At 42.7% G+C, this 11,890-nt stretch overlaps 1 protein-coding gene across 5 annotated transcripts in view; it reads right to left on the bottom strand.

Annotated features, from left to right (window-relative positions):
• Positions 1-11,890, bottom strand: part of EGFLAM (EGF like, fibronectin type III and laminin G domains) — a 203,776-nt gene that overhangs the window by 132,073 nt on the left and 59,813 nt on the right. For all 5 annotated transcript variants that reach the window (XR_014831186.1, XM_085002112.1, XM_085002113.1 and 2 more), the window contains exon 2: positions 406-515. Coding sequence is in view for 4 of the 5 variants with exons in the window: in XM_085002112.1 (XP_084858238.1) it covers positions 406-515 (110 nt within the window). In the remaining variant the exon portion in view is untranslated. The remainder of the gene's footprint in view (positions 1-405; positions 516-11,890) is intronic.

The following is an 11,890-nucleotide window of genomic DNA, read 5'->3' as shown; positions in this document are numbered from 1 at the left end:
CCTTAAAAGGGAAACATCTCTCATTTCACAGCCTAACATGGGAGGGGTGATGTCAGGAAGCCATATACAGAAGGAGCAAATATGGCAAGGAAGGAGTTCCCATCATGGCTCAGCATTAAGGAACCCGACTAGTACCAGTGAAGATGCAGGTTTGCCCCCTGGCCTCACTCAGTGGGTTAAGGATCTGGCATGGCTGTGAGCTGTGGCGTAGGTTGCAGACGTAGGTCGGATCTGGAGTTGCTGTGGCGTAGGCTGGCAGCTACAGCTCTGATTCACCCCTATTCTGGGAATTTTCCATATGCCATGGGTGTGGCCCTAAAAAAGACCAAAAAAAAAAAAAAAAAAAGGAAAGGAGGCATGGTTACCCCAACACACCCACTGAAACCCCTGTGCCCGGGTACTCACAGTATAGCCCATGATGGAGCTCCCAGCATGTCTTGGCATTTTCCACTGGATGCTGAAAGCTGTGCAGTTCAATGCATCCAGTATGATATCGAGAGGTGGCCCCACCTTGCCTGCCCCAAAACAAAAGAGATGGTGTTAGAAGCTCCATGCATCCCCTAGAGTATACTTCCAAAAGATAGAAGAGAGTGCACTTACAGATGGAGAGCATACTTAGAGATGATGTTCAGGCCAAAACTGCAGACCTCTCTCCAGTTTGCCACATCTGCATCAGCTGACCTCACCAGACCTCTGCTATCACCTCCCAACCAGCCAGTGGGAGGGAATCAGCCCAGCTATGGCCCACGGTCCCTTCCATAACCCCTAAAACCTCAAGGTCCAGCAAAGGGAGGTTCAAAGTAGCAGAGACCAAACACCCAGGCTTGACTCTAGGAGCTTGGAACATATCAAAGCAAGATAGTGATTTTAAACTCAGTAACATATATATATACATATGTTTTATACATATGTTATATAGACATAAGTGTTTATATGGCTTGTATATTCTTATTGCAGAATGTTTCAAAAATGTGGTTTGGTGTAAAATGGGGTTAGGGAATCTCTAAGGTTTTGCTCTATCATTACCTTTAATAATTTTATGGTTATAAATAATAAACTATATCTTTATAAAAACAACATACTCAGATTTCAAAATTGAAAAAGTTCACATGAAAATTTCCATCATTCAGAAATAAGTCCTGGCAATATTTTAATAGAGTATACCTCCTTTTGGTTACATGCAAATTTTTGAAAGATATATATACTCACATATGTACATATTTTTATTTATATAATGCATAGGTAACTTTAATTTTTATTTATTGTGTTAATATATATAATAAATATATATATACATTTATAAAATGATTCTAAATCTTTTTCCACTTAACATATATTATACATACATAAATTGACAGTATGCATTTACTGATGGAAACAATTATTTTTGGAGTTCTTGCCATGGCTCATCAGTTAAAGAACCCAACTAGTACCTATGAGGATGCGGGTTCGATCCCTAGCCTTGCTCAGTGGGTTAAGGATCCGGCGTTGCCGTGAGCTGTGGTGTAGGTTGCAGATGTGGCTCCGATCCCATGCTGCTGTGGCTGTGGTGTAGGCTCGCGGCTACAGCGCCGATTTGACCCCTAGCCTGGGAAACTCCATATGCCGTGGGTGTGGCCCTAAAAAATGACAGAAGACCAAAAAAATTATTTTTAATGTCTGTTAGCTCTTTCACATAATGCATGGACTAAAATTTACAGTGTATCACATTTCACTACTGTTGGACACAATTTATTTCCGATATTGTGTTATTTTAAATAATTCTTCAGGAAGGCAGAAACTAGGTTTGTCCTGTTCAGAGCACATAGTCTAACAAATGGAAGACTATTTTGATTTTCCACTTACTCATACGTTCTAAGACAGAATTTCTCAACTCCCACTACTGATGTTTGGGGCTGTATAGCTTTTGTGCAGGCTCTCCTGTGCACTGTAAGATGTTAAGAAGCAGGAGTTCCCATCGTGGCACAGCGGAAATAAATCCGACTAGGAACCATGAGGTTGGGGGTTCAATCCCTGGCCTCACTCAGTGGGTTAAGGATCTGGCATGGCTGTGGCTGAGGCGTAGGCCGGCAGCTGTAGCTCCGATTAGACCTCTAGCCTGGGAACCTCCATATGCTTCTGGTGCAGCCCCCCCCCCCAAAACAAAAGGTGTTAAAAAGCATCCCTGATCTCTACCCACTAGATGCTAGTATCACCCCCCAACCTTAGTTGTGAAAAACAAAACCATCTTTAGACACTGACACATGTCCCCTGGGGCCAAAACTGACTCCAGCTGAAAACAACTGATCCAAGAAAATGAATATTTTAAAGTGCTTTATAAGTGTAACCAAACTTACATCTAGAGAATGAATCAATTTAGAAGCTTACAGAGGTATATAAGAATGCCCAGTATAGGAATACATCTTTATCAGATCTGAGTATTCTTTTAAATTTTTTGCTAAATTGATAAGAAAAAAAAAAGATGAATAGTTTCATATCTTCTTTGGCTATGTGTCTTCCTCCATTCATGTGTTTTGGACATTTTTCATATGGGTTAATTTTTTTCTCACTGATTTAAAAAATCTCTTAATATGTTAAAGATCTGAATCATTTACATATATTTTTTCCTGTGAAGTTTTACCTTTGAGTCCAACTGTACGATTATTTATTACTGACCAGCTTAAATGCTGAGTAGAGGCCTGTGTTAACAAACTCACTAAGGAAGCTGGGAATGGGAGGAAGATAGTAGAAATGACTTACAGAACCCTCACAGAATCGTAGAATAACCAGTAGGCACAATCCCGTTTTAGGAAGAGCAACACTCTCTTTATTTTGGGAAAAATACTACTGATCAAGGCAAGCAACTTGGGTCAATGACTGGGAACCAGTCCTACCGCGTGTATCTGCTGTGGTTCAGTACAGAAAACAGTCTAGGTATTTTAAGCAGAAAGGTGGTTCTGAAATTGGTGGAAAGACCAGGGGAATGGAATTCAGGAGTCTCCATTACTCTATTTTATAGATACATTAAGAGATGAGGGCAAGAGATAATAGGTAGACAGATGATAACTAGCTACCTAGCTATAGTGGTGATTCAAAACTAAGAAGTCTCTGCCTTCACACTCAATCCTGCCGTTACTGCCACCACAACTGCCTCCAGACACACACAAAAGTGACAGTGAACCACTTGGAATGATGAGTTCTCATGTTTTGATGGCCTTTTTATATCTCTTGCTTTGATGGCAGGAGACAGAGCAGCCAAAAAGTGGCCTTCATCCCACTCCTGGCTTCCATAAGTACCATCTAATTGTTGGAACCTAATTACCTCCAGAAGACTGACTGCAAGGCAACTGGGGAGATGTTTTTATTTCTCCAGTCTTTGCATGACTGGATGTTGGTGAACAAATCAATCCACAGTATCCATGATATCCTGGTACCATAAAAAGCCTGAATTCCAATAAACTATGGCCTTTAACGTTCATATTCTCTAGGAAGGTATTCAAATCAACTCCTGCTGGGACACAGCTGGGTGTGACTTCTATTTCATGTCTATATTAATTCATTTATTCAATCTTTCACAGCCCTAACAAATATTTATTGAGCTCCTATGTTTATCAGACATTGGCTTAGTGGTGAAACTACATTAATAATGCAGAGAGACAGGGACTGCAAACAGGTGAGCAGGAAATTACAACTGGGTGTGATGAGCTTAAGAAGTATGGAACACTCTGGTGGCAAGGACACACCCTGACTCCACCTGACAGACTAGTAGGAAAGAGGTAAAGTGGGGCTGGAGAAGCAACCCAAGCAGAGGAAGCGGTACACTTGCTTCCTCAGAGTCTGGGGAAGGACCACATAATAGAACACTAGGGCACCATGGCTGAGTGGATGTGGGTGGTGAATGAGAGGAAGGAAAGCCCCAAGGATTCTGCCTTTGGCAGCACAGGGAAGGGGCTGTGTGCCATCCACTCATCTAGGGCCTCTGAGACAGCTGCTCCTGCTGCTGATGTAGGTGGTGTGGTCATTTGCAGCTGGTGCGGGAGAGGTGGCCAGGTCAGACATTTGGGCCAAATACCAAAACTATCCCAGATGAGTCAAATGGTTAAAGATGGAAAATCAAACTCTGGAAATGAACTGAATTTTAGAATCTGATTTTTTTGAAGATAAACCTTTCTCAGCCTAAAAGAGGTAGAGAAAAGAAATCAAAAGAGAAGTGATAGATTCTACATCATAAAACCTTTATGATGCTCCTCAAAAACTACAAAAGGAAAAAAATCAAAATGACAGATCAAAGGGGAAATAATTTGCAGCAAAATGACCGGCCAAGGGGTAACTTTATTATAAAACTCATACATATTGAGAAAAAATATATTCAGACCCTAATAAATAAAATACAGACAACTCACAAAAGAGAAAGTATAGCTGGTAAACACACGTGGCAAAATATTCATATTTGCTAGTTATCAAATAAATACAAATTCTTCAAATTGAGATCTCATTTTCACCTATTAAATTAGCCAAAATATTTAAGTGATAGTAACTAATGCTGACAGGGGTACATAAATATGCTACTTTCAAAAAATTACTTATGGCAGTATAAATGAGCACAGGCATTTTGGAAGACAATTTGGCTAAGAGCAGCAATATCCAGAGTCATAAGCACGTTCCTTCTCCTGGACTCTCAGACGTGGGATTACAGTCTGTCATGAGGAAAAAAGTCTTAAAAGAAGAGAAGCCTGTTCACATGAAGATGTTCTTCAGAGAGAGAATCGCTTGTGACATGGAAAAGTCATAGACAATATAAATATTTAGAAACAGTGGACTAGGTCAGTAACAGCACATTACTGGGATGGACCGGTATACACACATTAAAAATGAGACTTGACTAAACACATGGTGGTGTCTTGGGATCTGGAACAGGAAAAGGACATTAGTGGGAAAACAAGTGAAATCCAAACAGCCCACAATTTATTGGATCATATCATACTTCTACTACTTAGTACTAGCACTAGCTAAATTTTTTTTAGATTTGACAAATGTATCATGGTTATATAAGATGTTAACATGAGGAGAAACTGGGTGAGAGGTATTCAAGAATTCTATTATCTTTGCAACTCTCTATAAATTGAAACTAATTTCAAAATTAAAAGTTTATTCTTAATTAAAGTTTCTGCAGAGCAAAGGAAACCCTAAACAAAATGAAAAGACAACCCACAGAATAGCAGAAAATATATGCAAACGAAGTGACTGACAAGGGAGTAATCTCCAAAATTTATAACACCTTCTGCAGCTCAATACCAAAAAAAACAAACAACCCCGTCAAAAAATGGGCAGAAGATCTAAACAGACAGTTCTCCAAAGAAGACATACGGATGGCCAAAAAACACATGAAAAGATGTTCAACATCACTCATTATTAGAGAAATGCAAATCAAAACAACTATGAGGTACCACCTCACAGAATGGCCCTCATCAAAAAGTCTGCAAACAATAAATGCTGGAGAGGGTGTGGAGAAAAGAGAACCCTATTACATTGTTGGCGGGAATGTAATTTGGTGCAACCACTATGGAAAACAGTATGGAGATTCCTCAGAAAACTAAAAATAGAATTACCATTTGATCCAGCAATCCCACTCCTGGGCATCTATCCACAGAAAACCATGACTTGAAAAGACAGATGCACTCCATTGTTCATTGCAGCACTTTATACAATAGCTAAGACATGGAAACAACCTGCATGTCCATCAACAGAGGAGTAGATCAAGAAGATGTGGTACATATACATAATGGACTATTACTCAGACATAAAAAGGAACGAAATACCGGCATTTTTAGCAACATGGATGGACATAGAAATGATCATGCTAAGTGAAGTCAGTCATACAATGAGACACCAACATCACATGCTATCACTTACATGTGGAATCTAAAAAAAAGGACACAATGAACTTCTTTGCAGAACAGATACTGACTCACAGAGTGAAAAATTTATGGTTTCCAAATGAGGCAGGTTGGGGGGTGGGGGGATGGGCTGGGGGTTTGGGATGGAAATGCTATAAAATCGGGTTGTGATGATCATCACTGTACAACTATAAATGCAATAAAATTGAGTAATTTAAAACGAAAAAAAAGGAGTTCACATCGTGGTTCAGTGGTTACCAAATCCAACTAGGAACCATGAGGTTGTGGGTTCGATCCCTGGCCTCACTCAGCGGGTTAAGGATCCAGCGTTGCCGTGATCTGTGGTGTAGGTTGCAGACGCCCCTCGGATCTGGCGTTGCTGTGGCTCTGGCGTAGGCCGGTAGCTATGGCTCCGACTGGACCCCTAGCCTGGGAACCTCCATATGCCGTGGGTGCGGCCCTAGAAAAAAGACAAAAAGACAAAACAAAAACAAAAACACAAACAAACTTAAAAGTTTATTTAAAAAATGGGGTTTGGAGTTCTCTTGTGGCACAGTGGGTTAAGGATCACATTGTCACTGAAATGGCCAGGGTCTCTGCTCTGGCACAGGTTTGATCCCTTGCCTGTTTGATCCACATGCTGCAGGCACAGCCCCCCCTCCCAAATAATAATAATAATTAGGTTTATATCACTCTGTACAACAATTATGATGTGGGGTTACATAAAAAGTTTACCCAACTGCCATCAATACTGTTATTAGAATCATACGAAATACTTATTTGTAAAATAACTGGAAGGCGAGAGTAAAAGGCTAGTCATTATGTTAGGGTAGCTGAGATTAAGGATGATTTTCTCCCTGTTTTATTCTCTTTGGTAAGCTTTGCAGAATGTTATTATATTGTTTTCCATGATTTGAAAAAATTACTCTGCAATGTATTTTGATATTCAAAGACCAAGTGGTGCATGGGTGCTGGTATGACGAGGCTCCCCTTGTAACTGAAGGAAATCTTCAAAATGCGTGGGTCAGTCAGGTGAGGGCAGGTGGCATTGTCTCAGGTTCGCCGTCTCTCTCTCCATTTAACCGCAAGGCCAAAAATTGTTTCATAACGAAGATTTATTAGCTCTTAGCCAAAGGTAATGTACCTGTGTAAAACAGTATACGTATCAGAAGTCAACTATCATAGCAAAACGAAGATGTCCAGGCAGGAGGCTATTGCTGCAGTAAACAATGCCACACAGACTTGTCAATCATCCGCAAATGAAGAGCTCATGGGGGTCCTGATATTGTGAAGGTCACAGAACAGGCACTGTCTTGCTCCACCCTGCTTTCGTGGCTGGCCATAATCTATAACGGGATGTCCCCCAATTTTTCGTTCTCTGTGTTCTGGGTTCTCTAGGGCAGTTCTGATCCTAAATTATGTGTCACAATCATGTCCAGCTGGATCTCACAATGTGCTACCATTGTGGCTCAGTGGTACGAACCCAACTAGTATACGCGAGGATGCAGATTTGATCCCTGGCCCTGCTCAGTGGATCAAAGATCCGGCATTGCTGAGAGCTGTGGTGTAGGCTGAAGACACAGCTCGGACCTGGCATTGCTGTGGGTGTGGTGTAGGCCAGCAGCTGCAGCTCTGATTTGACCTCTAGCCTGGGAACTTTCATATGCTGCAGGTGCAGCCCTAAAAATCAAAAACAGTGTGCAGGGAAGGAGAGATGGGCTCATGACCATGAAGATTCTAAACTAGAGCTGGTGGGGAAGCCCAGTGCTCCAAGCAGGCTGCCTTCACTGTACCCACTCACATGTTCCTGAATACTGATTTGGAAGATTTTTTTCTCCTTTCTCAAAATAACTAACACACAGGAGTTCCCAGTGGTGCATCAGGTTAAGGATCCGGCGTCACTGCTGTGGCTTGGGTCACTGCTGTGGTGGAGGTTCAGTCCCTGGACTGGGAACTTTTTCACGCCAAGGGCACAGACAAAAAGAAGAAGAAAAAAAAATTTAACCCCTAATGTATAATGCTATATAGAGCGTATATAGCTAAAGGATTTGGCATTGCCGCAGTTGCCATGTAGGCTGCAGCCGTGGCATGGATTCAGTCCCTGGCCTGGGAACTTCCATATGCTGTGGGTGCAGGCATCAAATAAGTAAGTAAATAAAAATAAATTCATTGCCACTTGTCCACAGGCATTTCAGTTTCACCACTGCCATCATTTCACAAAACTTCATCACTGCCATCTTCCGTCTGTTTCCTTTTGTCCTACTGGTCAAAACTCTTTGTCCCAATTTACAAGCATCTTCCTGGGGCTTCAGAAGAATGAGTAGTAAATATGTTTGTTCAATCCACCATGTTTCACCAGAAATCAATTGATCTTCATCACACTATGCAATAGAGGTAGAAGACGTTACTCTCATTTACCAGATGAAGAAACTGAGGTCTAGTGTCTATTGATAAGATCATATCCATGGGGCAGGAGACAGAGACAGTGAGTAACGAAGAAGATTAAATTTGTGTTCTCAGGGGTTCTGCCCAACCTCCTCTTCTCAGCTCCACCATACTCTCCTCCTGGGAGTTCTCATCCTCTCCAGTCACTACCGCATGTACCCCCCCACCAACAAGTCCATTTCCCAGTCCAGCCCCCTCTTCCAGAGGGCAGGTCTATGTACCCAACTGCCAGCCGGACCCAGATGTCACATGGGCCTCTCGAATTCAACACGTCAAAACTGAATTCCTCATCTTTCTCTTTAACCTGAGCCCCTCCAGGACTCCCCGTCCTGGTAAACAGCATCCCCATCCACCATGACCGCCAGAAACCTAGAAGTCAAGCTCGGCATCAAATTGATCACAGTGTCCAATCCTCCTAATCATGGAGGCCTCAGAATCCTCCTCAATCCAGCAGCCTGGAGCAGCATCACCAATTTATTTATTTATTTGGTCTTTTTAGGGCCGCACCCACGGCATATGGAGGTTTCCAGGCTAGGGGCCCAATCGGAGCTACAGCTGCCGGCCTACGCCACAGCCATAGCAATGCCAGATCCAAGCCACGTCTGCCACCTACACCACAGCTCATGGCAACACCGGATCCTTAACCTGCTAAGTGAGGCCAGGGATTGAACCTGCATCCTCATGGATGTCAGCTTCATCTCCACTAAGCCACAACGGGAACTCCAACACCGGATCTTTAACCCACTGAGCAAGGCCAGGGATCAAACCCTCATCCTCATGGAAACTAGTCAGATTCGTTACTGCTGAACCACAACGGGAACTCCCACCACCAATTTTTCAGAGCTGTGCCTGTAATGGAACTTATTTTCCATTTGTTAAGATTTCCCCCCACCCAGGTTTCTCTGATCTTTCTAGACCCTAAGGAATACAGTTTCCCTCCCATAGCTCCCACAGTCTGCACCCTCTTCTGAAGAGTGTGTGTTAATAAACTAAATGGAATTTTTTTTCTGCAAAGCAGTCAAAGGCCATAGGATCGGTGACTCTAAAACTTATAAGAAGGAGGGAGCGGATGAAAGGCCATCTGGTTGGAAGGAAGCATCAGAGCCTTGTCTGAAGACACATTTGCATTGTGAGCACAGCATTTTTCTCTGTGTTTTTTTGAATTGTCCTTGAAGGAAGGGCAGGTCTCCAGACAGGGGCTGCCTGAAGCTGTATTCACAGAGGAAACGCAATATATACAGAGATTGTATGATTACTGGACTATACATGAGCAGGGGGGTGGCGGTGGCTGAAGGCAGGAGCAAAGCACCCAGAAGAGCCCCCTCTGGGCTGGAGACAGATTCCAGGTAGGTGGTGACAGACCCAGAAACACCTGAGAACCCAGCCTGAGGCTTGGCCCGGTATTGGCTTTAGAGATAAGGGGACAGTAGAGCGTGGTCCAAACTCAAGTGAGCCAAAGAATTTCTCTAAATCTCTTCCAGCTAGAGGAGTGAAAGATTAGGAGTGATACTAAAGAGACTTTCTCACATCCCTACAACTTCTGAGTCATCAGGAGAAAGTCCGATCTTTGGACAGGGCAAGTCAAGCCCAAGCTACTGGCTCAAAAAACTCTTAAGGAAACAAAACAGTTTTGATAATGGTTATACCACTGAGGTCTTCTGGGATTTTATCTACGGTGATATAAAAACATACTGGTGCTTCCTCGATATTAAAAAAAAAAAGTAAGTATAGGCCGCTTATATGTGGACTAAACAAAATTCAAGCTGTTAAATACAAAAATAACACTCATATTTAACCAACAATGGTTACAATGTTGGAAAATATATTATGCAACAGCAAACTGGTTTTAAGGAACTGGAGCCTTTAAAACTAGTATGATGCATTGATACAGCAAGTCCTAAAGCTGTGTTCTTGTAAGCCAAAAGCTACATTTCCTAAGAGATAAATAAATAAAAAGTGTATTTCTTTGTCATAAGGGAGCTGTATGCTTGGGCTTTCTTTGGAGAGCTTTCAAAACTGTGTTAAGTTGCTGCATTAGAAACTTCTGAATGATTAGGTCCATTTCTTATGGTAACTTCATTTCATAAAATACTTCGACTTCCTGAGCAAAATTCATCTCTGATTCAATTAGTTTGGTAATCCAATTCATAAAAACACTCCAAAATGCAAACAAAAATATCATCTGTGACAGAAATACATTGCTAGCTTTTTAGTTATTTGATTTTCACAGAAGGAACCAAGTTACCTTCACTGATGAAATGGAAAATGCCCAGACTAACTAAAAATAATCAGGAAAGTCTGAGTAGGAAAAAAACCCATTTCCATCTTTTTGAAGCTTGCTCCAACTATTATTACTAAAGCAGCACTATGAATATATAATCAGAATCTGCCACTAGAGCCGCTTTCAAGGTGACGCCTTCAAGGCGACAGTAAAAATGTGGGTTTAAGACACAGAACAGTGTTTGTTCTAGTTACCTGGGGATTCAAAAAATTCTCAGACACTGAGGAGCAGCATAAAGTGTTTTTCAGAGCCCTCTCGCTTCTCTTTGTTGAGGGGCTCATGGTTCATATCCCAATCATGCTTTCCTCCGAAACCCCCCATTCCAGTGTGTAATTTCAGAATGTAAGCAGCCCCTGCAGAGTATAAGCCCAGAACCGAACCCACCCTTACCTGACTTCTTCTTCTTCCTTTTTTTTTTTTTTTTTTTTTTTTTTTACTTTTTAGGGCTGCACCTGTGACATGTGGAAGTTCCCAGGCTAGGGGTCCAATCAGAGCTGTAGCTGCCAGCCGAGGCCACAGCCACAGCAACTCAAGATGCAAGACATGTCTATGACCCACACAACAGCTCACAGCAACGCCAGATCCTTAACCCACTGAGCAAGGGCAGGGATTGAACCCGCATCCTCATGGATATCAGTTAGGTTCATAACCCACTGAGTCACAAAGGGAACTCCTGGACTAGCTAATTTCTAATGTCCCTCCTACTCTGACATTCTATGATGCTCTCCTAGTATCACAAGGAGGAGCATCCATAGAGCTCTAAAGGTAAGAGGAAAGAGAATCACTGGGAGCAGTTCCTGGCACAATTAGACCCAGACCAACATGGGCCCTGTTTTAGAAGACCTGGGTTTCATCCTCTTTTGGCCACACCATGCCTCGTGGCTATAGAGTACTGTCCCAGTCCATGAGGACATGCCTATAAGAGCCTGGGGCCCCTCCAATCACAGACCACTCCCTGAGCACCCAAGACCCTGGATTCCCTGCCTGGCGGATAGTCCTGAGCCTGTTGCCTGGTCCTCAGTGGTCTCTCCCCTGAGTCTGTCCTTCTCAGGGTGGACCCTGCTGATGATGCGTGCACCCTCAGAGAGGGGGTGACCAATAGGTCGCTGTTGGCCAGGACAGGCAGAGGACAGAGCTGGGGTTGGTGTCTGGGCCGCCCATGTGTGTGCACAGAGCACCCTTGAGAGAGGGACCGAGAAGAGGAGCAGCAGACCAGGGCTCGGGGACCAGTTCTGTCCATACCGCCCCTTTCAAAGTACAAATTCAAGGTGTCTGAGCAATCTCAGTT

Source organism: Sus scrofa, chromosome 16 (genome assembly GCF_054392235.1).
Source record: "Sus scrofa isolate SSC_HxYL_T2T_F1_AM1 chromosome 16, Sscrofa_HxYL_maternal_Yorkshire_Landrace_v2.0, whole genome shotgun sequence".
In the NCBI taxonomy this organism is placed as follows: Eukaryota; Metazoa; Chordata; class Mammalia; order Artiodactyla; family Suidae; genus Sus; species Sus scrofa.
Note: the sequence above shows the minus strand (reverse complement) of the source record. Positions and strands in the feature narration are given on the sequence as shown.